At 45.8% G+C, this 27,724-nt stretch overlaps 1 protein-coding gene across 4 annotated transcripts in view; it reads right to left on the minus strand.

Annotated features, from left to right (window-relative positions):
• Nucleotides 1–1,401: 1,401 nt before the first annotated feature.
• Nucleotides 1,402–27,724, minus strand: part of CDH4 (cadherin 4) — a 525,850-nt gene continuing 499,527 nt past the window's right edge. For all 4 annotated transcript variants that reach the window (XM_013188900.3, XM_066978558.1, XM_013188903.3 and 1 more), the window contains 8 exons: nt 27,424–27,609; nt 22,685–22,938; nt 19,680–19,822; nt 15,861–16,094; nt 14,546–14,779; nt 10,046–10,185; nt 7,962–8,126; nt 1,402–6,642 (listed from right to left, as the gene is read on the minus strand). In XM_013188900.3, coding sequence (XP_013044354.2) covers nt 6,436–6,642; nt 7,962–8,126; nt 10,046–10,185; nt 14,546–14,779; nt 15,861–16,094; nt 19,680–19,822; nt 22,685–22,938; nt 27,424–27,609 — 1,563 coding nt within the window. In that variant the 3' untranslated portion in view covers nt 1,402–6,435. The remainder of the gene's footprint in view (nt 6,643–7,961; nt 8,127–10,045; nt 10,186–14,545; nt 14,780–15,860; nt 16,095–19,679; nt 19,823–22,684; nt 22,939–27,423; nt 27,610–27,724) is intronic.

Consider the following 27,724-nt stretch of genomic DNA (forward strand, 5'->3'; position numbering starts at 1 on the left):
CAATAATAAAAAAATAATAAAATCAATCAGCGATGTGCATGCCAAGGGACTGCCAAGGTAAGAGCACACAGCCGACGTGCTGGCTCACACACGTGAACACAGAGAAAGTTTGGCCAGTGGTTAAAAAGAGGCATTTCATCCTCCTGAGACTCCACCTGTCCTGACCTGGGGTCTATTCTGACAGTGATATTGCATTAGAGTTTAGGGTAGATATTTTGTTGTCGTGTAAAACTGCCTAATGTGTCTATTAACTCAGGCTTTGATTAAAAAATGTCTTCGATTTAAAGAGAATTGGAGAAAAAAGGGCCAGATAACTCAGGGGCTTTAGTCCAGATAACAAAGAAAAGTCTTTTATTTTAGTTTATTGGGAAGAAATACACAAAAACCCTGTGTGCTTTGGCTTGATCTGAAGAAAATTCTATTGCAAACTCTGGTGTCTGCCTCTGACTTGGGAGAGCTGTCCCCAAACCCATCTATAATTATATCTTTAATAATTCTTGTTATTATTTTTAATTTTAGTACAAAATTCAAGGGATTTAGAGGAGGGTGGCCATTTTCATCAGCTTAGTAAAGCTATCCTCATGGTCAAAGCTACGCATGCAGCTAAATCATTTTAGGAACAAGACTTTCTTCAGGCAGATAAAAGCCTAATAACAGGATGATGAGAGCACAGACTTCCACAGATAGCAGAAACTAATATTTGTGATGCAACAGTCTTGCATTATTCAGTAGTTAAAGATAATTCTAAGAAACAGAACAGCTTGAGAATTAGCAAAACCAGCAATAAAATATTCTTAGTTGACTCTGGGGGGAAGTAAATAGCTACGTACAGGATTTGTATTCATCTTAATGTTTATTAAAATGAGACAACGCTGCTTTCCACGTGCTTGCCTGCAACAGCTCCGTGCCGTGCTGGAACTGCTCGTCCTTCCCAGCCTATACTCACCCCAGGGTGATGAAATGGGGAAAATGGTGGAGTACGGACGGGGCAGGCAGAGGCCACTTGTCCCAGCCCCTTAATGTGGTGTCAAGGTGCTAAAATGCAAACACCTGGTGTCAAAGGAAATCACCACCACCCGTGCTGCCAAACAGGCTCAGAGGTGTGCAGCATTGTGGGACCCGCAGCCCACCATTGCAGGCACTGTCCTCACTGAAATGACCGCCCTGTGGGCAAGCCACGCTCCTTGCTTTAAGGAATGCAAACTTCCCAGCCCCCAGACAAGTGCAGAAGCACCCAGGGACTCTGAAAATACCATTGATGCCCATGCACATGGACCCAAACCTGTGGTGAGGCAACTCTTTATTGCTTCACTGCAAGAGGAAGTCTGTCATCGGCAAATGCAATGGGGTGGGTGTGGAGGAAAGTGAAATGGAATTAAAAAAAAAAAAAAAAGCAAGTGAGACTATTCAAAAGGGGGACTTTATTTTTATTACACTGGAGCCAGGCGCCAGTGCGCCAGTTCAGCTTTGATACACAATAAATCAGCAAAGCTGTTACTCAGTTTGGAAACCAAGATTGCAGTGGCACTAAAAACACATTGAAAACATTTACTTTCTTCCCTATATTTTTTTCCCTCTTTTGATTTTGGTACAAAAATGGTACAAACAACAATACAAAATATTTGTGCTGTTGACGGTTACAAAAAATGGTTTTTGAACTCGGTTAACGGACGCAAACTGCTTTTGCGCTTCAGCGTGAATACAGCAGAACAGCAGAAGTCTTCCTCGAGAACAACCACAGTCATGCGGGCTGCTACACAGCTTCTCCATCATTAAAGGAAACATGCAAAATCATAATTAAAAGAAAGTGTTCCAATTATACATCTATATGTCATCGTTGGTTTTTTCACCTATTTGATTTGTAGCTTCAAGCACTAACTACATTATGTACACATCATGGTGAGCAGTTGGGCATGGGGTTTGTGTGTACTTGAGATAACTTTGATTTTTTCCCCATGAAACTGAGTTAACTTTGCGTGGGAGACACCTACGTTGTCTAGCTGCTGTTTTAAACATCATGTTCATCGTTACACAGCATTCCCCCCATTTTTTCACACTTACAATGAAGAGCTTCAAAAGACATCACAAATAAAAGTCCCGTATTTTACCTTAATATGTTTCTTGAGACTAAACAAAGTCGCAATCTTGGCATATTGTGTTGTACAGACCCTGCCTGCCCTGCCCGCTACAGTTCTCCAATGCCTGGACGTTGACCCTATGCAAAGTGGGTGCAGGTGACACAGCCACCTCCTACAGCCCACTTACTGCTGGAGGGTGAATTCGGACCCGAGCATCCCCAAAAGCCCATCCACAGAGGCTCAGGTGCCTGCTGCATGGATGTGAGCTCCCCGCCACCCCCTTACAACCATCAATGGCATCGCCTGGTCCAGCAAAAAAAACAGGAAAAAACAAACAAACAGGAAAATGCAAAACTATAAGCATAACTATGAGTAGCATGTAGGACACCGATAACAGACTTGCCTATTTACTGTCATTAATTACCTGCTGAATTTCCTTGTTGCCTTGCAAAGCATTTCTGTGACGGATGCTTCTCCCTTTCTACAGGCTGCGTAATGATCAGACCGGGGCCGTGCCCCAGGTGGCCGCGGGCACAGCGGGGACCCAGGGCATGGATGGTCCTGGCTCAGAGATGGGCAAACTTCATGCCGAGGAGGTGGAAGCCACATGAGACATCGCTGTCCCTGTCCCCATCCCTGTCCACATCCCCTAGACACTGCTGAGAGCTGCGGTACTGGCTCCCGACAGTGGTGTGAGGTATGGGTGGGAAACTGGGTGTAAAAATGCTATTTTGAGGGTGGGCTCACCTCCATCTGTCTGAAAGCAGTGCTCTTTCCCCCATCGTCTCTAGGTGGGCAAAAAGTGGGGGATCCAATGTGTGGGCACCGCTTATTTCAATAGTTTCTTGAAGTCAGTGCTTCGATTTATTTAATCAGAGAATAACCCTGTGTGGCCTGTAAGAAAAACCTGTAAGTTTAGGGAAAGTTGGTGTTTCCCCACCTCGGCTCCTGGTAAGCTGCAGTCACCTCCAGCCGTGAATAGCAATGCCACTTCTTCCATGGGACCCCTCAGATTGACGTATACTGCATTATCTTAGCTGGTTATAAAGCGTAATATTAACAAGCAAAAAGCTTTGCAAAAAAGTGATTTATTTTCATTGCTCGATGTGCTGCTCGCTTACCTTCTGCCTGTTCCACCGCGAGGAAAGGGGCCAGACCCTGCAGCCATGCTTGTGGGACTGCAAAGGTGAGTGGTGGAGGGTGCGGGGAGGAGGAGGAGGAGGAGCAGGAGGAGGTCGTCCTATGGAGGGAGACTGAGCAGAACTGGGTCAAAAGATAATGAACTAGTTGGTTTGATTTATAGGCTTATGGGGTTGGAGTGGCTGGATTGCAAATGCTGCAGAAAAATATCAGCTGATTTTTTAAGAAAAGTTTCCAATGGAAGCAGGCAGGCTGATTTATTTTTAATTACTCCGACAGTTTTGTTTGACTTAGGTTGCATAAAATGTTCTTAAAATCCTGAACTGTTTAGACAAACTGAAGTCTGACAGTGTCTCCCTCCTGGCCAGGGAGGGAGCTGCTCCTGTTTGCCGTGCTGGGGGGGGTGGCTACCCCCTGCAGCCCTGGGTACGGCCCCTGGGCACACACCATGACCTGTAGGCCATGGCCCCGGCCAACAGCACGCCAGGCATCAAGCACCAGGTGCTCTGGAGCCCACGTTCAGCTCCTGCTGGTATAGCCAGGTGCCCGCACAGCTCGGCATCCAGGCCAGCAGCGCTGCGGGAAGCGGGCGCCATCGGCTCCTCCCGGCCTCCATCCGCCTCCTTCACCTGGTGGTGAGGTTACAGCGACGGGCACAGAGCACGGCCGTGACTGGGGAATTATTATTTATTATGCTGCTGGGTGGCTTCAGAGGAGGTGCACACCCCAGTTGGTGCCGGCCTGCAGACAAGGGGAAGGCCCGAGGCAGCAGGAGGGGGAGACCAGAGGCTCAGGGGGAGCCCAGCAGCTGGAGGCCGGGAGCTGCCAGGCCTGCTGGAGGCTGGGGGAGAGGAGGGCGGCCAGGAAGAGGGGAAGGCTCACGGCAGAAGCAGGCCAAGACCTTCATGCTGGTTACCTGAGACAACCGGGCACCCAGCTCTGGAATAGAAACCTGCAAAGGCCGCGCTTCATGGGGACGGGGCGCGTGCTGCTCGCAGCCGTGTCCTCGCCTGGCTGCGGCCACTGCTCCCAGGTCTGCCGGGGCTGAGCCATCCATCGCCCCCGGGGCTCCTCCAGAAACTTGTCTGAGTGTGTGTTTGCTCTCTGGGCAGCGGAAGGACAAAGTGACCGGGCGGCTAACTGACCGACCGAGAGAAAAAGAAAGATCGCATCTTCGGTAATTAATAACATACTGGTAACGTTTTGAGTCCCCTTGGGCAGACTTTTACCACATTCCACTTCATACAAGACACATTTCAAATGCTCGTTAATTTACAGAAACTGCATTTTATAGAAAATATGATACAGTGAAATATAAAATGCACTAGGAGCATTTCAAAAATCTATAGAGACGATCTTGCAGCCTAGTATACCCTCTGAAACAACGTCCACTCGTTACCGCAAGCTCTCCTCATTCTCGCGCTCTCTCGCGTGCACGCGCTCGCTCCCCCCGCCCCCCCGTTTAACTCTTAGCATTCAACTTGAGAATTAATCAAGATATCAAAAAAGCATGATTATCCCCTGGATAATCACCTTCCAGTACTGTGCACATTCTTGGATTTAAATGAAAATATATCTAAGCACTTTTACAATTTTTAGCGAACCCACTGCAAAATCGTCTGCAGAATATAAAACACAGGTAATCCAAGATTTCATAGCACATTAATTAAGTGGCTCATAATCCATTAAATGTGGTTTATATTACACATCCATGCAGTCTAAATCATTTTACAAACATTAGACAGAAACCCACTAGTCCAAATCAGTAAAGGAAAAATGTAATAAAAAAAGCTAATAACTATTTGTTATTGGTTAAACTGACCCTACATATAAACTAGGTAGTATGCTACCATTTATAATACTGATGTTGAATTATGCCTGGATGCTGCAAAACCTCTTGCTTGCTTGGCAATGCTCGAGCATATTAACCACAAGATACTTAACAGGCCCTCGTTGCACTTCTTCTCCAAAAAAAACATTTACTACAGATAGCAGCACCTACCCATCGAATATAAAGGACACACATTAGCTGAGTTACATGATGCTGTTGAGCTTTGGCTACTGATGCTCCAAGGCATTAACGTCGTTCTAGGCTAGCTCCATACTTACGGATGGCAAAAGTGCTGATTGCCGGCTCCGGCCCCTCGCGTGCCCCAGCCCGCAGCGGGGCAGTGACGCGCGAGAGGCAACGGCATTGGCTTCGTGCCGACGGGCGCCACCAGAGACGTGGGACAGCACCACGTAACCCAGCCGGTATTTACACCACTCGTGGGAGCCAAAACACGCCGATAGCATAAAAACAAACAAATGGGCCTTTGGTCATTTCACGATTTACTTGTAGGGTTTAGGCAAGGGCTGTTGGAGAGTTCTGTGGCAATAACCAAAGGCTTTATCAATGCTATAGTTCTATGCAGCTACATTGAGTGTGACCAGGTTACAGCAGAGCCCCCTAGTCGGTATTTTGCATCTGATAACACTGAATTATATACAACATGATGACTAGTTCACCACCTGCTGAGGCTTAAAGATGGCTGTTAAGATTTCCACTCAAAACATCTCCCCCTCCCACCCCCCATCCTCTCCACCCCAGAGTGAGTCACCCCCTTAAAAAAAAAAAAAAAAGGCAAAAAAGAAACAATCTCCACAGTTCCTTTTTGTTAACTCCTTCCCAGCTAGAACTGGCTTAGGGTCACAGGGAGTGCTGCCCAGGATGGTTGTATGTTTGTTTTCATCACTCCTGAGATTGAAGGGAATCTGATACATGCACCAAAAGGCACTTTCAAATATATATATATATATATTTTAAAAACAGTGCTTCTGTTCTAAGAAATTCAAGTTAAGACAGAGTGCCTTTCACTCTCTTTAGTCATAAAGCAGATAAACGAGCAATATCCCAGCTGACATTAAAAAAAAACAAAAACAACAACAAAAAAACCTGCAGCAGAGACAAGTGTTCATGCGAGACAGCTCAATATTCTAAAAAAAAAAAATTGAAAAGAAAAAGGAAAAAAAAAAGAAACCTCCTAAATCACCACTAAAAATAACAATACAGTCAGCAGGGGATATTAATTAAAAAAGCTGCCACATCTGTACAGTTCTTGCTTCTGCATCGGCTCTTTTCGTTAACGTTGTCGTCTGTGGGTTTGTTTTTAATTGTTTTTATTTTCTTCTTCTTCTTCTCTCTCTTTTTTTTTTTTTTTAAATAAGTGAGGTCAGTTCAATCCTCCTCGCCTCCCCCGTACATGTCCGCCAGTTTCTTGAACCTGGGGCCCCAGTCGTTAAGGTAATCGTAGTCCTGGTCCCCGGAGCTGGAGGAGTTGAGGGAGCTGACGGAGCCGGCAGTGGAGCCGCTGCCCTCGTAGTCGAAGACCAGCAGGGAATCGTAGGGGGGGGCCGTGGGGTCGTTGTCTGCCGCACGCAGGCCCTTGGGGTGGCAAACAGACGGTGTTAGTGCCCGCCGCGGGGTTTCATGGCTGGGGAAGGGTGCTGGGAGGGTTGGGATGCCTGCAGCAAAGCTAAAGGAGGGTGGTTGCTGCATGTGGGTCCTGGGGCTCCGAGCAAATGGGGGCACAATGCGCCCTCTGCTCTGCACCCAGCAGAGATGTAGGGTGTGAAACCCTGGGCAAGGGGTCCTGGAGGGGCTGAAAAGCATCGCTGCTCCAGCTTGTGCTAAGCGAGTGTGGTGTGGGCAGCAGTCTGGGCCAGCACCACAAATGGCCTCGGGATACGGAGAGAAAGAATTGCTTTGCTGCAGCCCAGCGCTGGGAAAAGCCGCGTGGAATAGACCTGCAATAAAGAAACCTGATCTGCGCTCACACGTCCAGAAACTCCAGCCTCAGCGCGGGGAGACGGAGTCTGTCTTACTGCAGTGAACAGCAGCCAGAGCATGCACGAGAGCGAGCCTTGAAGTGCACGTGTGTGTGTGAATGTGAGTGTGAAGGATGGGCAGGAACAAAGGAAGAAGGAATTTTAGGGAGGAAAATGAGAAAAAGCACAGCAGGAAATTGATATAATAATAGAAGTAAATCGCTATAACATTTATTTTTCTGACTTGCAGAATGGATGGTGGTTTTTGTCTCAGAGGAAATAATGCATTGATTGGCTTGTAACCACTCAATCACTCATTTTAAAACTAAAAATGAGGTGAGATGCTAAATTGATAGATATTTGTACAAGTAGATAAAGGAACAGTAATCTAACATAAAATAAAGAAACCCTCTCTGATCTGTGATGAATCTCTGTGCTCTGCAAACTCTTTGAGGTTTTAGACCAAAGAGAAAAGATGCAGACTGATGAAATAATTGCAAGTCCAGAGCCACAAAAGGCACCTCTGGCTTTAGGCAAACCATCCAGCTGTCCAGCCACATGGCAAGGAAATTCCTCCTCTGTCCCCATCCAGGCAGTGTATTTACTGACAGCAACTGCAGCACTCAGAGCAATCAAAGGGAGAGCAGAAGCAGGTTATACTGCCTGGATGCTGAAAAGTGTGCTGTTTTTGATATCCACAAGCCAGAAATCTCGGGGTTTTTGTGTGCACTTTGGCTTTTATAGGCTTGGAGCCTTTCTTTGGCCAAGTCCTGCTTCCTTTGCTCATCGTAATCGTTCCCTGTGCTCTGATCAGACTTCTCGTGGGACGAATAGCATCACTTGGTCCATAAAGCAGCCAGGAAAATGTTGCACAGCTGATGCTAGCTGGCTGCTCAAGCTTTTAAGATGTGACATAGGACACCATCAAGAACATACCTCATTTATAAAGTCACCAATATCCCCGGGATGGGGGATTACTGGTCTTATAGGATACTGCGGTTCAGCACCAATAGGCCTCTCATCCACCCTTCTGACTCCAGGTGCCTTGTTCAGCACGTGATCCATGGTCTCTGGCTGCTGGAGCTGGCTTAAATCGTAATCCTGTGACAAATGGAAATGCACGAAGTGAAACCAAGGGCTTTTCATTCAGATCACCTACGCTCCTGACATCGCATCAACATACAAAGAAGTTGAGGGGGCTAATCTTTTCTCAGCTCAAGTTCGATGCCAAATCTTGTTCCTGGGTACGTAGCATCTCTATCTAAATTACAGATGAACCTGACCTCTGAGTAGCTCATAAAATTGACTTCATAAGACTGTATCTTAAAACATAAGTTAAATCAAATATTTAAATACCTTTTGAATATTTAACACAGTGTCCAAATCTTTGGGATAAAAAATTAGCTTTGGTTTGCATGTGCCTAGATATGTGCATAAATTTTGGATGAAATACATAATATAATGTAAATACATAGTGTTGGTAGACATATTATTGCAATTACATTTGTACAGAAGTAAAAACATTAAAATGTGTACTGCATTTATGCATGTAGGCCTTTTAAAGTAATTATGTTCTTTCTGCTTGTGAAAAATCCCAGCAGAATAGGTTTCTATCAGGGAACGAGAACCAGGTAATATTCCATTAAAAATGTATTCATGTAGGTAATGGTGTTTTGCTGCTTTTCCTCTGCTGTTATTTTTAACGAATCCTTTCTAAAATATTTAAGCCTACAGTGTATTTGCCTGAAACCAGATACTTCAGCGAGTTTGAATGTTTATAACAGTACTTTGTTCTACTGGTAAAACTGTTCTTGTGCTCAGATGGGGATGATTGAATCTCCAGGAGCAATATTTATAAATATCTTGTCAGTGACAAGAAAAAAGAAATGCTAATTGCAAGGATTTTTCTGTTGAGTAAGAACTTTACAAATTTTGGGCGAAGTCCCTGCCTCGGATCCCTGCGGTGGCTCTCGCTATGCTCCCTCGCTTGCTTTTGGATGCTGGGGGGACCTCCAGGGCAGGACGTGCTGCGGTGGCTCGGTCAGCGCCAGCCACTGACCTCAGGACTCCCGGACACCAGCCCTGACCAGCACATGGTCCATTTCAGCAAGCAAAAAGCTGTGACATGATGCAGAGACACGTTGTTTGCATGAACAAAATCTTTGAGAGTGTCCTGGGCTCTTCTGTTAGGTAGGAATAAAAGAAAAAAACAGTGTCCTAAACACGAGAGGCCAAACTTTGGAATTTTAGCCAAGGAAATACATCCTTAGCAGAGGGACAGCACATCCCCAGAGTGCAGGCCGGGGATGTCCACATGCCACATCAGCAGCGCTGTCTGTAATAAGAAGCCACCGCAGAAGAGCTGACGTGTTCGGGCAGACGTGGCTGAGGGCTCTGTCCCCTAGCAAAGCTTTGCCATTTTAAGCTCTGTGATGAGAAAGAAAATCCCCAAATGTATTTAGACATTTCTCACAAACTATGTCCAGAAATTAAAAGAAATTACAGGCACACCAGGGACAATTAAGAAAATACAGGGGAAGTCAAAAAAACCTTTATGCTCAAGCACACCAAGTCAAGTGCCTCCAGCCACAGGTCTGGCGTGGACGGTAGTTGGTAGTTGGTAGCTGGTAGTTGGTTTTCATGAGATCTCTGAAGGGGTATGGGAAAATACATGACTTTAATGACCAAAACAGCAGAAATATTGTTCGAACATGAGTGTCTATGGATTGATTTATAATCCATCCCCAGGAAGCTGGGCTGGGGATAGCAAAATCCATGTGGCACCATGCTCCTGGCATGGTCCTGCTTGCACAGGAGCATGTCCCAGAAACAAGCTGAAAGCCCTGGACCTAAGGTGGCTCTCATCGATGCCCATGTCACGCTGGGGAAGCCAATAAAGCTGCCTGGGCATAAACAAGGGGGGACATAGCCCTTTGCAAATACACTAGTGAAAATAATGTGGTTTCTGCCTTTTTTTGAGAGTAGAGATTGCACAGCTATTCTGACCAAGACCTTCTCACCTGATCTTCTTCTCCACCTCCCTCTTCGTCATACTTCAGGATGTTGTCCCTCACGTCATCCTCGGGGTCGATCAGGAGCTGCTTGGTGTGGCGCTCCTTCTCCCGGCGTTTCATCCACACCACGAACAGCAGCACCATGGCTGTAAGAGTGAAGGAGCTGGGTGAGCCGGGATGTCCCGGGCTGCATGGGTCAGAGCGTGGTGGCACCTCCTAACACCTTGCCTGCGCTCTTCTGCTATGGAGGAGGCTGGCTGCTAGCTGAGGAGCACGTCCTCCAGGTTTATGCAGCCACCAGGAGAGGAAATAAATACCCCTTCTGGAGTAGAAGCCCCATTTTATGAAGACAAAGCATACACTGACATTAAAGGGTAATGATGTTTTGAATAATTTCCCATGCAAGAATCCTCTGCACATGTCAGCGTGTGCTGAACAAATGTTGAATGAACTGCATATGGCACAACTTACAGTGTAGATTGCAGGCCACGACGAGTTTGGGGGAGAAACTTCACTGACTGCTAGTAAGAGGAAAAAAATGTTATCCTCTTGCATGTTCTAATTTATAAGGGAGAGATCAGTGAGAGCTGTAAATACTATGACAGGCCGCTACTCCAAACAGGTCTTTAAGCTCCATCACGAATGCTGATTGAGCTGAAGTAAAACACACAATCAAAGGAAAAGCAAAGGAAAAGCAAATGGCAAGTGTGAAAACAGCAGCTTTCTGAAGACATTTGATCTAAATCTTGAGTTTTCTACAAGAAGCATAAAATAAAAACAAAGGAAAGAGAGTTGCAGAGCTGCTGAGAAGCAAACAGGTACAGGCAAATGAACAACACCTTTGGTGGTGGGCTTGCCAGCGTGCACACTGATGTCAGCTCAGGTTGTGGGCCCTGGCCTTGGCAGACGTCCTGCTGAGCTGTCTGCAGTTTGCTAAGGAAGACTGATTTGGGGAGGCTGGGTAACACTGGGTCATGTAATTCGATTTATACTCACTTTTTCTTTGGTAAATGAGGGTGGCTTTCTAAACTTCTAAAATCATATTAGCCAGGACAGGAGCATATGCATTTGACCATTGACTTGCAAAGCAGATCTATGATCATGGGAAACCCTTTCAGCTTTGCAGAAGGGAGAGCAAATCTGGTAACACACAGCAAACCTCTTCAGCCATCAGCATTTGCATGCCAGGCCCTGGCTAATCTCTCAGTACATTAACAGAGAGAAATGAAGAGTTCTTGCATCATGAGTAAGTTTTCCCAGCTTAAACAGCTTTACCCAAAGGGATCTGACTCCCTGCTCCATAACCACCTTCTTCATATGGCCACGGCCCAGAGGCTGTGGGCTCTGTAAGACTTTCTCCATGTAAGTTGCTTTGGGAACTTAACTTCCCTCTAACGTAAAGCAACCAGACCTTGTCTTCTTCAAGAACTTGTTGAGACTCTAGCTTTCATCCTCATCCTCAGTAGCTGCAAGACATGCAAAAAAAATGCAGCTACACCTCCTGGTGTCTGCTTTCCCCTCCGTTCTCCATCTGAGCTGTGATGGTGGCAATCAGCACGAGAAGGGAGAGACAGACGGACAGTGCAGGTGGGAATGGGTGGCGTGGCTTCATCTCACCAGGGTTAACCTCAACCATGCCAAATCAATGCAGCCAACACAAGGAAGCCCAAGTAGGATGGAAGATCCCAGACCATCACTGTGCTTTTAGCTGCATGAGGAGAACAAGCAGCTGCTGTTTTTCTACCATCCCATATTTTGTTTCCCTTTGCCTCCTCCTGGAGCACGGAGGGCGAGCAGAGGAGAGTAGCTCAAGGCCTCCTGCTCAGGCGGGCAGCCCAGCTGGCGGTCCCCGCCACAGGGGGAGGTGGGTTAGGTGGATCTGAGTTTTTCCTCCCAGCACCGAAGTGTTTATACCCAACAGGAATTCACTGAAGAGAGCAGAAGAGGACTGGACAGCTAATTACCGCCATTGTGTGCCAACTGGCTGCCATCCTTGCCTGCTAGCTAACAGAATTGTTTTCAGATAGTTCAGCATTTCTTTAATGCTTATCCTAGATCTATTCAAGAGACAAAAAAGAAAAGGAAAGAAAATGTAACTCTTATCTGCAATATAAAACCTCAGCTATTTAGCAGACTATTGAAGTCGTCTTTCCTTTTCAAGTCTCTCACAACAAGATACCTGCCTAGTCCACAAAGACAATATTATAATGGTTACCAGTTTTTTTTTTCCTTTCTTTTTTTCAAATGCTACTTTTTCATGCACTTGTGGAAAAAACTGTGCCATTAACGCCTTTACAGCTACCTTGAAAAAAACCAAGACCTTCAAAGTGTCAATAGCGGATGTAGTGCACTCTCCTTCCTTTTATTCACTCTGCAGAATGGGAAGTGCTATTACTGCTGTTAGACCCATTTTCACTCTGCATGTAGTTTTTCTTGAAATCTATTGTCTTCACCCTTCACAATTTTTTATTGCATTGCTCTTCTCCTAAATGTGTTATTCGTGCAGCTAATACATCAGGTATTAGGAAGAAGAAAAAACCTTTGAGCAAAGGTAAAGGCAGAAACTTCCTTCACCTGAGCAACCTCAGATCTGTCCCCTTGCTGCTCCTTTCTTTTAAAGCCATCAAACTTTGACCTGCTGACTCTAAAATGGACAAATAGCACAAAAAAAACCCCTATCTGCCTTTTTGCAGGCTTTTGTTCAGAGGTCACGATATAAAATAGATACAAAGGAGGCAAAACACTAGAAGGATGTAGCTGAAAAACTCCGCTCATCGCAAATTACATTTTTCATCACTGATACAGTGCTTTGCAGCTCTTGAAGATAAAAAAAAGTCAATTAGAATTACAATGAATGTAAAAATAAGCTTTTGTAATAAAACCCATAATTTAAAAAGGGATAATGTATCTGCGAATGAAAAGAGGAATCTCTTAAATCAAACGTCCTTCAGCTGATGTTAATTTCAGTCAATAGGATTTTCAACTGCTTAAATCATATTTTAGGACTGGATTTAAACGAGAGAAGCAAAAAGAAGTCCTGTGTTTTATCGCCTCTGGGACTTGTGGTGCAAACTTTTCCCGTGCCCTCATCTTCCATGAATTCAGAGTTAGGAACTGATCTTCCATGGGCTGGCGAAGCCTGCAGAGCAGCAGTGCATAGGCTGAAGCATGCCTGCATGCCCTGCTGTAGAAAATGTGTTGGGAACTGATGAATGCCACTCCTTTTTCTAGGTGTGCAACTGCAGGTGCCTGCATTCACAACAAACGTGCACGGTGAGGGGACAGCCTCAAACATTTCGCTGCTGGGACCCCACATCCGAGGAAGGGCAGAAAGCGTGCACCAGAGCTGTGCATGGGGATGTCTGCACCTGCTCGGATGGGCTGGACGAGGAGTGGGGGACTGCACAGCCACAGGCACCGGCTTTGCTGCTCCCTCTCCAGACTGGTAGGGTAAATCAATTATATGACTGTGTATTCCATCGCTGGCCCAGGAGGGTGGATGTTTGCCCAGAGATGACCCATTCTCTTAATGTACCATATCGTATCTGCATTAGGTGACATTTGTAGCATACGTTGCTCTGTCTGTTCTCTGTTTAAACACATTGGGGGTAAAAATTAAATGTGATTTAACACCATAACTCCCATTAGCTTTAATGGGAGTCCCATGGTTTCATCCTGTGTTTCTTGATGAATATTTACCTCATTGTTCATTTCAGCGCTCATTTTTATCTATCCCTACTGTGCCAACTCCTGCTTGAAGTTATAATGATATCATTTTTATTTTTAAATGTGCGCACAAATGGTTATTGGCAATGCTCATGAAAGCCCGGGACTAATAGCATTGCTGGGCAATCGGGAGGGCTGTGCCTCTGCCTTGGCTGACAGCACCCCCAGGCCTTGAGTGCTCCCCACAAACCGGGGAGATCTTTCCTCTGCAGACGCTCACAATCCACCTCGATTCTCCAATCCCTTGCAATTTTACAAGCAATGGGAATAACTACCATTCTTTTTTTCCTTTTGGATTGAACAACTGGAAAATCACAGCTGTGCACTGGCTCCAGCAGGGACCAGCTGGACTCCCATAAGTGGTGCATCTGGAACTGGGAACCAGTATATCCACAGCCAGACAGGGACAGGCAGCGCCCTGAGATCTGTGGGGCATTCTGCCACAGGACTGGGGATAAGTCATTCAACTTTTTTTCTGCAGAACGTGGAGAATCATATCATAATCACTACCTACAGGATGTTGTCAGATGCAGTGAATGTTTGTAAAGCTCCTGGAAGTCCTAGAAAGAGAAGTCTGGCACACGCAGTCCGTGTCTCGCTTTGCTGACACTGCACTGAAGGAGGTTCGAATGCAGATAAATGAATCCCCACCCGCAGCACAAAGCTCACAGTTCTGCCCTTTTCATGGAGCTTGTGAAAAATAAAGCATATAATGGGACCAAGGGGAACAGGATGGGAAATGTGACGCTTTGCAGCAGTGTCACCCCCTGCGGCACTTACTCAATAAAATAATGATGCAGATCAGGATGGCTATGATGGCTCCCGTGCCCAGTCCCGCTGCAGCTACTGCCCCGATGGTGGTGCAGTCGCCGTTCTCATCACACGGGCACACCTTCACTTTGATCACGGATGTGTTGTACAGGGGGGGGTTTCCCGAGTCCGTCACAATGATCGGCACGTCGTACACACCGGCTTCCAGGTACATGATTCGTAAGCTGAGCTGGGCGTAATCGCCTGGAGAAACCAAGACAGACAGACAGATGGCAGACACTGAGGGAGCCCTGCAGCCATACTCACGCGGGCAGCGCTCCTCTGTCAGAGCAGTCTACGGAGTCCTGAAGAAGAGGCTACCAATACCACACCTGGGCTGGGCAGCTTCAGACATCTGCCCCAATGCTCGGGTCAGCAGTCAGCCTGTGCTTTGTAAAATAACGCGTGTCTCCGCCACCATGCTAACATACCTCGGTGCCATTTGCAAACCCAACCGCATGCATTTAAAATGGGAGGAAATGCCAAAAATGAAGCACGAGTGGTGGTCCCCTGGTCTGGCCTGCACCTGGCCTCTCTGCGGGCTCTCTGCTCGCCCACCCCCCCTCTCTGGGGCTTTTGGGAAGCCCAAAACCCATCAAGGACGTGCTCAGCCACATAATCCTCCTTGCATTCCTTTCCATTGCAGCACCAGAGCTGGGGGCTTGGCCCCAAACTGCGAGGCCACAAGCCTGGCAGAAGGTGCCAGACCTCAGCGAGAGGGAGCAGCTTTGAAGACAAAACCAGCCCTCAGGCTCCAGGATGTTTTCAATCCTCTGCTGAAACTACCAATCAGAGAAGCAATTAGGGCCAATTGTGGTTGCATGCTGCAATATAAAAATCCTTCACATACTGGTAATCTTCACACTTACCTAGCCCTCCTGGTTCCATGGTAAATTAAAAGGCTGCCTTTATGCAATTATGGTCAGAGAAATGAACATTGATCCTGATTGTGGCTTATGACAATTACACTGGAACATAAGGAAGACTGATAATAGCTTTTTTCCCCTTGGCCATTATGGATGATTTATACTCCGTTCAGTACTGATAACCGTTCATAATTATGAACTGCATTAAAAAAAGCCAAGTGCCAAGGCTCTTAGAGTTATGCTGCAGGTCTGATACAAATCATTTCTGATTAACTATCTTGTCTATAATGTCAGCTATAATGTGCTTTAAAAAATAAAAATCAGATAAAAAAGTAGGAAAGTTTGGAAGTTTGAAACCACACGTGGCCTCATTAGCAAATCAGAGTCCAAATGTCCTCAGGATTGCCTGCCCCATTTACCATTCAGCCGTGTTATGGTCCAGTTCTTCCTCACCGCAGATGGCACACTTGGCAGCTCGAAGACAAAGGGCCCAACGTTTGGATCAATGTCAGCATCTGCGGCTGTTATGTTGATGACATTCAGGTTCGGCTTTTCACAGATCTGTGCCTCCTTTGGCAGGAGCTCAGGAGCATTATCGTTGATGTCAATTAGGTAGATCTGCAGCGTGCCAGTGCCGCTGGCTGGGGGTATACCTAAGTGGGAGAGGCAGAGCTGAACAAGAACTGATGACCATCACCTGGGAAGCAGCGGGTACAACAACACCATGGGCCAGCCCCCTCTCTGCCTTCCAATTTCGACAAATCAGGATTTTCTCCCTCCCTCCTTGGACCTTACTAGGGACATGCTGCACTTTCATGGTCCCTTGCTTTAAGAGGCATTATTAAAACTTCCCCAAGCCTCCTAATGGTGCTGTTTTTTGCTCCAGCAGAACATGGAGGTTCAGCTCTGCAGATTTGTAGCCTACAGCAATGTCTTCAGTCAAATTCTAAAAATACAAGGAGGTGACGCCAGACTGTTAGTGTAAATTTTGGTAACTGCTGCTCTGAAGAGGAAAAAAACATCTGAAAAAATAGCTAAGAGGAGGAAGAAGAGGGTTTGGAAGAAAAAAATAAATAGTGTAATCCTTTAGTCAACATTTACTGTGGCACTGGCTAGCCAGTTTGTAGATTAGCAGACTACTATGCTGCTTCAAATAAAGTCCAGCTCTACAGCCTGTCCCATGGTCAGTCCTAGCTGTAGTGAAAGGTCCTTGCTCAAAGCCTACAGTGAGCCATCACCAAACATGTTGGGCTGCTACTAACCCATGGCAGCAACAGTACATCCCAATATACAGTTCTTCAGCCTCTCTACATCTGTCCTAACCACCAGGGATGCCACAGCACAACAGTTTTGGTCCTCCAGTCTCTTGCTGGTGAAGACCCCCATTTGGCTGACTGGTGACCAGTTACACAAAGTAATGCCCTCCCTGGCATGAAAGGACAGCCTTTACAGAAATGGAGTGGTATTTTTAAATTTTCTCCCCATGCATACATCCAGCAGCTCTGCTCAGGCTTGCCCACTGCCTCCCTTCCCAGGCAGCTTTTCTTCAGCAATTCTTTTTTAAGCTTGTATTTTTAACTCTGGCTCTTCGTCCCAGTGCCAGATACAAAGCTACACAAACCATCCCCTCACTGGACTTTCAAACATTGCTTCTGCATCCATGGGCTTTCCTGCCTATATTCCTCTCCTTTCTGCTTCCTTTTTTAAAGGAGCCTTGAAAACGCTGAAGGAGCCCTGGAAATCCTTCTTTCATGATTCCTACATTAGCTCTTCACTCATTGATCTCACCCTTTCATCTTGTAAGCACTGGGTAGGTCTCCCTCTAAAACAATGTCTTTGATCAGCCTTGAAAGTTTCTGGAGAAACAGACAGCTCACCAGGATACCGGGGCTGAACAAGAAAAGAGACTTCTGGGACCAAGAAAAGTGATTGTGCTATTTTCATGTTACCTAGAGTATCTTCTGGGATGAATGCAAGGCCCCCACACATCCACAGCTTCTGAGATAGGTTGAAAGCAAACTAGCAGTCCTGAGAGACACTAACTTGCATGTGGCTGAAATACCCTACAATCTCTTCACATACAAATGCAGTTTTGTGTGGGTGTCTGGGTATTGCTGTGTTCAGGTTCTGGGTATTTTTGGTTCTTCGCGTTCCTGAGTGCAGCTCTGGGGCAGGCTCAGGAAAAATAATAAAATAATAATAATAAAAAAAAGCAAAATTTTAATGTCCGATTATTGTAAACCATGTAACATTTCATATAGTTTCAGCTGTCTTATGTGGAGAGAGCAAAGGTGTGGACAGAGCAGGTACTGATGTATTACAAAGGATCCTTGGACTTTATGCCCAAGAGAAGTAAACTAGCACAGTGCTACTGGCTTCAGTGGAGAAATTGGTTCATTGCCTGGAATTAAGATTGAAATAGTAACGAGAGTATTTTTTTTAAAAAAAGGGAACATACCACTGCTACCTCTACACTTAACTGCTGTATTCCAGGGAGTATTTGGCTAAACTGCTTATTTATCACATACTGAAAATAGCAAAAAGAACTTAAGGAAACAAGATGCTGCTGCTGCAAGAAAGAAAGAAAAATCCCCACCAAAACACCCAAACCAAAGCCTTTCTTTGATGAGTACATGATGCGGGAGAAGCTGGAACTTGGGAGAAATGTGAAAAGAGTCTGTTAGTCTAGATGAAACTTTTGCTGTTATCCTAAGCACTCCAGACAGAATTTTAAATAAGGTGTTGCTTTATGTGCATTTTAACAGCTGTGATATACCAGTGATAGATTAATTTTTCAGAATAAGAGATTTATCTAGGTCCTCACTTTCTGAGCTGCTGAATGATGGATGTGGAGGTGCTGATGCTGAAATGCATCAGCACCAAATCCAGGGAAAGGGGTTAACTCCACATCACCTTGTACTAAGTGCCCTGGCTTTGCAAGGTCCGATGCTGAGGATTAGTTTGATGGGTTCAAGCTCTACCACTGCTTTTGTGTATAGCCTCAGCCAACTCATTTGATCTGTTTTTCCCTGAGAATCTTGCAGACAAACGCTGCCAGAACTCGTGGGGCTATTTTGGATTTCACTGCCCCAGCTGCCTTCACAGGGAGGAAGGTTGGGATGGGACCACACCAGCCCTACCACTGATGGCACCAAGGTGGAGTAAAATTTGCTGCTTGGTACTGCTGCTTAGCACCCAGACTCTTCCATGACTTTGCCTTGCCCCTGTGACTCAAGATGCAATGACTGAAGTGAAGCTGGAAAATCCCAAACAACCAAGATTTTGTTAGCCCTGAAAGCATCCCCATATCTACTTAGAACAGACACGGCACCTGCCAGCCTGAGGGATGGCAACAGCTAACACAGAAACCAGCCTGAAAGCACCTACAGGGTATGAACAACACACTTAGGTGCCCACAGCCAAGCCTAGACTTAATTCTGTTGCTGAAGCATAACTCAGGTTTGGTTTGAGCACCCAGCAACCTGAGGGGAAAGGCGAGGGTGGGAGAGGGGGAAGAAGGCCTTCTGCTTGCCCAGGGAAGCTGCTGCGGCAGCAATGGACTGCTTGCCCTTGAGTGAGGCCAGCGCTGAGGTTCACAGTGCTAATTTGGCCAAAAGTGCTGTGTGATCTTTAATGAGTAGAGAAGATCAAGCCTTAACTTCTCCGTGAGAAGATCTGTATTGGTCTCGGTGACTTTGATAATAAACTACACCAGCATCCAGATGCTCTGATGATGGCTGGACATTTCGGAAATGGTAACAGACAGAGAGAGACTAGCGCTGATGACAGATAGACACCTTTCATGAAAGCCATAGCAGTTCAATGGATTGGCTTATTTTTAATACCCTCCTGCCATCCCCTGCAATTATTTCTGGTTTCCCGATGGAAGGCTTCCTGAATGCTCTGATCAGTGCCTTTGGGACGATTACCAGGACCGGTGTGTTCAACAGCCCTTGGAGATCACATCTCTTTGATATTTTTTTAAGTTCAGGCTACACCACTACACTGAACTCCCCAAATCGATTTTCCATTTGCCCTCCCTTTCCCTTAATAACACTCTCTGTATACTGTGCACATTTAATTTACTCCAGCAATTTCCCGTCCCACTTTCACATTTTTGACCATAAAAACCTGGGAAAAAGATAACTTATACTGACAACTCTGTCAGGGCATCATTTCTCTTAATGCATCACATTAGAGTCTTATTGAAGCATGAACAATGTGAAGCCTGGGCTCACCGTTGTCAGCCGCCAAGAATGTGGCCTCGTAGACATTATTCTTAATGTAGTCTGACTCTCGATCAAGGACAGCAGCGGTAGTGATCTGACCATTTGTGGCATTAATGTTCAGCCAGTTTGCAGGATCTGACAGCTTAGAGTATCTACAGAGAAAGGAAATAAATACATGGCAGTCTTTTCACCGACATATCCTTAATATTGCTTGAAATAAGGTTTTTCTGGACTCCTGACCCATGATTCAAAGGACCTTTAGATAACTGGTTTTGTTGACAAACAAAATGCTAATTGAGTATCCGGTTTTTGACCTCTACAATTATTCAATTTTTCTATTTCTTTCATTTTAAAGGTTTTCCTTTCTGCTAAGTGCCACTTACATGCCAGCTTCCTCCTACTGGGAGTGGATGTAGCCTGAGGACTCTGCAGCCAAGAAGAAACGGGGTCCGAAATGACCACTGCATATGTTTGCCTGAGTTAGAGGACAGATTCCTGCTCTTTCTCTTATATTGCTCTTCCTAAAATAGCTCGTGCTCTAAATCCATGGACATTCTTGTTTTCTGCCGCTCACAAATAAACAACAGGTTGGGAAATACCACGTGGGAAGAACGGCAGTTTTCAGATGTGTTAAACGTTGTTTTGGCCACACCACTCCTTCATATCAGAATCACATCCTCAGGAGTATAATGGGAACTCACAGCTCTATTAAGGCACGGACCAAAGGGTGAAGTCTCTCCTGAAATATTTTATATGGCTTTGAAACAGCAGGTGAGGTGATGCTATGCACAAGGGAGGTTTGCAAAGAGCAGCAACAAGGAGATGGCTGGAAGGGCCAAGGGACACATTAGTAAGAGCTCTCCCCATGGGCAGCGACATGGGCTATGAGCAAGAATAGACGCATGAAAGCAGAGCCCTTATTTGACACCAGTGATCTCAGGATCAACAAAGTCCAAAAGCACAAAGAGAAGCCTTTTGTGGGACCAGGGAATGGAGAGGATTTTGGTGATTCTTGCCCATAGAGACAATCTACTTTCTGGACTAACATATTCTGTTTACCTTTCTCACTTGCTTACTTTTTTGCTTCTATTTGCTTCCTTGCTTTGGATTTCTACCTCTGTTTTATAAGGCTTGAGTTAAGATGGACACTTATCACCTGTGGTTTAACTGGAAGCTAATAAATGGCCATGCTATAAATCACTGAAATAAGCACACAAAAGATGAGCTTATTTTATGAGTAACTCAGACCTGCTGATAGTTTGATATTAATTTTTTTGTCTTTAGATATGCAAGCAGGAGAACCTCCAGCTGCTGGTGAGTAACCATTTCCAGAAATGGGCCATTTGAAGCTGAAACTCAAAGTGAAACTTGAGCTGCGTGAATCCATGTGAGCAGGAAAGCAACAGCACAGCTGCACAAGCCCCTGCCAAAGGAAAGAATTACATTTCATGGAGCTAGACTCTTTGGGATGTTTTCATTTCTTTTTAATATCATTGCTGTAAGTCTCTTGCCCTTTCACTGCTAAATGACCAGGGATCCTGTTTCAAAGCTGGCTTTGTGAATGCATCTGTGGCTAATGAGGATAACTTGAGGTGTGACATTGGCATGCCAAGCTGTGCCTTACTGGAGATGCTCCTGCTTCCTTACCTTGTATTTGTAAAAACTCTACTTTATCAAAGACTATTTAAAGCACAGCTCTGAAAACAGTGTGCAAGGCTATAACAGCTGGACCAGCTCTCTGAGAACTGCTCACCGTGGATCCATAGGCTTAGCTTTTAGGGTATTTTTTTCCTAATTTACCAGTGACAATGATGAAGGAAAAACAAAGTACCTTTGGATAGCTACGGGACACTAGCAGCATCCTGCTGCCTCTTGCAAAGCCTTGGCATCAGGCTGCCCTGATGAAAAGGTGGTAAGAGAGACTGTGCTTTTGTTTGGAAACAAAGCGCTCCTGGATTCACTAAACATGTGTCCTGGGAGCATTAGGAAAGATCAGCTCAAGTAATTTGCTGTTCGTATTTACAGCAAGTCTTACGAGAGCCTGCACAGGCACTGTGCGATCCCAGGAAGGGCTCAGCAGAGCCATTGCTCTCCCCTGAAATGGTGGATGCTCGTTCGGGCTTACAGAGCGACCACCTCCGGATCAGGGGAGCATTCAGCCAGAAAGGAACTGCTCTCTCCTGTGAAGAACCAGACTTACTAAGGACATCAGGGAAATAAAGACCCTTCAAAGGCCAGTATTTCAAGAATAAAAGAAAAACTGGCTTGTTAGTTAGGAGGATCTCTTTCCTTAGAAGTCGCAATACCTGTCTAAAGACAACAAGACGAGGCAGTGAATAAACAACCATTTTCTAGACCAGGCAGTGCTGTGGCAGGTGAAATATTTCAAACTCTTCCTGACACAAAATGTCACAACTGATGTAGGTTTAAGAGGCCTCTGCTGTGGTCACATAGTATGCTCACATTGTGCTTTTAAAGCCAGGCTGAAGCTAAACCCTCATAAGCAACACCAGACATAATGAAAAATCCCAGTCATTGCACGTGAAAATCTAGCCCTAGCCCCTTCCGTGCCTCAGTTTCCCCTCTTTAAAACAGAAATAACAAAGCTGTCTTTTCCCATATTGTGTTTATGAATTGCAAAATCAACACAGGTCAACAATTTTATGACAAGGTAGAGAAAAAACATTTCATACAGTGCAGCTCTGATCCCTGTCTTTGTAACGACACGGGGACCCCTGCTAGTTACTGAATTCACTAGAAGCTGAGAACTGCCCCTTTGCCATCCAGTAACACAGGATCCCGTTCTGCCTGCCCTCCCGGACCAGAGCCTGGCTCTTAGAGGGAGGATCGGGTGTTTACCAGCTTGTGGGGTGTTCTGCGAGCACTCAACTGGGGCTGTAACTACCTGTAAGGCATTTAACTGACACCACATCAGTTAGTTCATAAATTCGATTTCAGCTCCTACTGAAATTCCCCCTGTGTATGCGAGCTCCTGTGGCTGCCTGGTCTCCCACCTTACTGCTTGCTGCATGAAGCGATCAGGATCCACAGCGGAAAATGTTGTCAGGACCGTCCCTGTGGGCACCCCTTCCTCCAGTCTGATCAGCTTGTGGTTTGTTGGGAAATACGGTGCTTCGTTGACGTCTGTAACTGAAATGGTGACTCCTGCTGTCGACTGGAAGGACATCTGGATTCCACTGGCCAGGGGAGCTTGGTTTGATACCATCACTGTCAGCATGAAAGCTCTGTTCATCTCGTAATCGACTGCCTAAAACAAACAAATAAGCAAGAATTGAGCCAAGCGGAGAACAAATTCTACCTTCTGGCTGAAAGCTGCAAGATTTAGACAGCGGATGACATCAAAGTCATTGCCTCATCTCATTTCCTTCTGAGCCCAGTTCTTTTGAACGGGTTCAATCCAGTGAGGATTTGGCCTTCCAGTATTTGGAGGACCAAATAGTTAAAAACCCACAAAGTAAAAATTGCAAACACCAGGGAGGATTTGTGTTGTGTTTTGCTCCAGTGCTTTGTGGTTTCCAGAACAGAAGCTGCCGGTGCTAGTTTAGCACTGGATGAACAAATCCATTGAGGGCTGCCATAAATGCAACAGGCAGAGCCTGGTCAGAGGAACCGGACCAGTACTTAACGGTTCTGTTAGCACTTAAAGCTGCTGACTAAGTAGCCAGGACAGTCTAGGTGGACCCACGAGCCTGAATTGCTTTTCATTTTTCCTCTTAAGTGAGATTATAAGCAAAGGTTGAGCTGCAAGGAACCATGCCTGGTCCTGCTGCTCAGGCGGCCCTTCCAGTGGGACCTCTCGTCCTTTTGCCTTGTGATCTCTGGAGGTTGCCTGCAGGCTTGCACACTTGTCGGGCGGCCACAGATCTCTTTCAAAATGCACATAAAGGTGATGTGCCTTAGGAGCCAGAAGGAGTGAAAAGCCTTTGCTGGCACAACTGACTGAACTGCAGTATAATAATAATTTCTAACCCATCCCACTAATTATTATGAGGGAAGTCACTAATCATCTGCCAGGGACGCTTGAGTTATGCAGGATCACACCTCTGCTTCTTAAAAAGTGCTTTGCTGTAATTTACAAATTTAGAAGCGTAACATCTCCTCAGTGCTGAGTCTGCAAGGCGTACCCTCACTGGTGTAAAACGCCATAGTTACACTGACTTTGCTACAGCTATCCTGATTTACATCAGCAGGAGCTGGCTTCCCTGTTCTGTTTAAAATACAGTATTATCAGGAGAGAAATCAAATCATAGGAGGCTACAAGAGAGAAACAAATTTCAGGGGCAAAAGGTAAAACAGTGGAATCTCTATTCAATTGAAGTGCAAATGCTCCTATTGCTAAACGGTTTCCTGACAGGCAGGGCCAACATTTAATAAATAAAAGGAAGCATAAAGATTCCCAATACACCCACCAGCACTGACTCACGGACTTCTACCGCATTCAAAAAAGATGCATGGTAAAAGTTCCCATTTAAACACTATTCACGGCCTTGAAACAATTTGACTAATGCATTTCCTCAATTTCTTTCATGTGCCTCTAATTTGTATTCCTCCATTCTTTATTTTTTTAATGTGCGCTGGCCTGTTTGTTAACCTTGCCCACAGTCTGCACCCAGTCCCTGCAGGGGCTCAGCTGGGGCAGGCTGGGCAGCACCAAGGGGCTGATCTGAGAAGTCTCTTTTGCCTCTTTTCTGGGAAGTCCAAAACCAGGGATGCAGAAACGCAGCACAGGGACTGGACAGCCCATTTACTTCTCTCCCTGCTGCGCCCGGTAGGGTCCCGTTTCACATCTTTTCTTTTCTCTGAAACATTTGCCTGTAATTCCCCTCCTTCACGCCCATCTCCTACCCAGATGCAGCAGAGTGAAGCCGAGGGCTTGCCACGTGTCTTCATTTACTCAAGGTACTTTTAACTAAAGGGAACAAATTTGCCTTATGTTATTGTTGAAGCAAATAATAACTGAAGCTTTGGAAGCATCTCCATTATAAATTCACAGCTCTGATCCATGCAGAGTTTATAATAACATTTTACTCAGCTGGCTGCCACAGGGCAGCCACTGCTGCTCTTGGAGATTGTTTCCAGACTGCGATGTCTCAGCTGTGTGCGAAGTTACTCTCTCCTTGATCAAGGCTTTCTTTGAAGATTAGGGTCTTGCACAGATATGGAAATGGTTTAGAAAAGGCATGAACAGAAAAAGGAAATGCTACGCTTTTGGTGATTGGGCTGGAGCAGCAGATGAGGTTTTGCTGAGAGGAGCTGCAAAACGGCCATCATGAGCATCGTGTGAACTCCAAAGGGCTTCTTGGTCTGGAAGCATTTCTGGCCCCAAACTGCTGCCGGAGGGGTGGTTTTCTCCACGACATGCCCTTCTCTGCACTGTGTCTGCCACTGCTGCAGCCTAAACACAAACCCCTTTGCTTGCAGTCATGGAGACTGTGTTATTACCTGTGTTTTCAGCCTATATACAAGGGATTAAAACAGTAAGAGACTGCTCCCATGCCACAAAGAGCAAGCTCTGGCTGGCCACCCAGTTTGGTGTGCATACATTCCCCTAACCTTTAAGCATATTCACTTATTAACGGAGAACAAAATATTTCAAAGAAGAAGGTGGAATCCTAAGAGTCTTCCCTTCTTCACCATGAAAATTTAATCACAAGCATTTTCACTTATTCTCCTTGCTGAAAATACACCAAAAAACCTCTCAGCTTGATAAGGGTAAGAAACTCTGGGCAGCCAGGGGGATAAGGTGAGGTTATACAGTGAAGACATTCAATGCAATTTCAAGCTCTGAGCTCAGCTTGACAAGATGGGATTTTCGGGTGGTTCTTTGCATTGTGATCACTGTGGGTTACACAGCAGTGGAAAGTCAACACCAGCATCAGTGGTGCCTTGACAAATCTGCCCTGCTTTTTGCTTGCAAGTTCTGAATAAGGGACGGTTCATTATGCAAAAGTTCTTGTGTGGCAGCGATGATCTTGTAAATCCCGTTCTTCACTTTGATGTGGCTTTAAACTACAGTCGTGACACTTTATTAGATTAAGACTAAGGAGTCCTCCCCTGCTTTCAGTCATAGCATTGGCATTTTGATTTCAGACTGGCTGCTGATGTCAACAAAAGTTAAATTGTTCCATTTTACTCTGTTGAATGTTTTCTGTTTAAGGAGAAAACACATACACATGGATATGTGCATACTTACATGCATAAATGCATCCATACACATGCATGTCCAGAAATACTGCTAGCCCTGAAGATGTTTTGTAACGTTGCAGCAGATAAGGCTGTCAAATGTCATTACAGAGCAATAAAGAGTGATAAATACAAGAACCCTGCTGAAATATCATCTAGCAGGTAAGATGATGTCTTCCTTAAAGGTTCAGCAAAGTGGCATCTGCAGACACACACACATAGCCTAGGGGCCAGGGAGCAGGACAAACTCACACGCTCACACGTTCCCACCAGTGTAACCTCATTGGCATTTCCCTGGTGCCATTTTTTCTCATACCCAAACTGTAAGTAGTAAGAACGACTGCAACTTATTAGCCACAAGGGAGTGGGGCTCTTTTTTTCAACACGGAGGTATTCCTTGATCAAGTTGCTCTCTAAACATCAGCGTTCCATCCTAAGTAGTTGATTACAACTTTTTGTTAGGTAAGGCCAGGCTTGCCAGAAGATGCGGCCTCTGTCCATCCCAGCATGTATTATCCATTTCAGGAGCAGCGCATGGCGCGTGCAGTGCAAGGCCCTACTGATCACAGCAGCCTTCACTTTCTTGGTAGCCAGTGGGAGCACCCATAGGCATCTTATCTGGGAAGAGATTCAGGGAATGTTGAATGAACCTGGTTAGTTTCTGACCGTGTGTAATTACTGCAGAAGCATTCATTGCCTGGGCTGCTGGTCTCAGTAACTGAAGAGGAGCAAACTCTCAAATGATGATAAAGGCATGTTCTCTAGAGGCAAGAAAAGAAACAGAATTTGATACTTGTGGAAATACCTGGAGGGTCTGTGATCTCCTAATGTGAAAGGCAATGGATGGAGGAAAGAAGGAGTAGTGAATATTTACAGTCTTATTTCTCAGAGCCTTTGGACAAGATCCTCTGATGACTTAACATGTGGAGCAGCCTTCACTGAGGACGTGGTCCACACTGTGTGTTTATTGCTTGATACTAGGAAAGGAACATTTCTCCAGCTTTTTTATTTTTTATTTTTTTTATGAATAGCTCAGAGGAAAAAAAGAGGAATATCTTCTGTCTCCTTCCCTTCTGTTACCAAGAAATTCTCTCCTCCTGAAATGCCTTCTGTACTCCCCACAGATCAGTTGGCTGATCCCCTGCAGTGAAGTGCTACCCACAGCTTCACAGGTAGCTGGCAAATTTCTGGCTCAGAAAGGAGAATCACAGCTTCTGCCCCGAACTGCCAAGCAGGGCAGGACTGGACAGCCCAGGCACCAGTCCCACTTGAGCTCAAAAAGGAGCAGGTCAGGCTCTGATGCTGGCAGCTGCCTTTGGCATGTGAGAGTTTATGAAGGCTTATGGCGGGAGAAACCCAGAATCATTGGCACAGCTCAAACCAAAAGTATTCAGGACACCTGCACAGAGAGAGCGGGTAAACAACCGCTTGAAGCACTCGTGCTCCCAGGTAGGGAAGGCATGAAATAACTGCAGGCCTCTGGCAATCCTTGTGGCCTTAGTGAGCTTAAAGGGTGACAAACACGTCTTTGCTTTGGCTTCCCACTTACCTTCACGACGGTTACCATGCCTTCGTTGGTGACAGGGTCTGTCCGGATGGTGAAGTGGCCAGAGGGGTCCCCGCTGATGATGCGGTAGATGGCATTCCAGTTGGGGGAGTGAGGCTGGTCCCGGTCCATCACCGTCAAATTTGCAACCACAACCTCCACTCTGTTCTCAGGAACTTCCCCTGAATACTGCAAATAAAAAGATAGGAGCGGTCTCGGTGGGACCCTTCTGTCGGTCCTCGTGGCTACATCCCCTTAACCAGCACACCAACAAGGACGTCAGTCCCATGAAAAGGACCACAGT

This window comes from Anser cygnoides, chromosome 16 (assembly GCF_040182565.1).
Source record: "Anser cygnoides isolate HZ-2024a breed goose chromosome 16, Taihu_goose_T2T_genome, whole genome shotgun sequence".
NCBI lineage: Eukaryota > Metazoa > Chordata > Aves > Anseriformes > Anatidae > Anser > Anser cygnoides.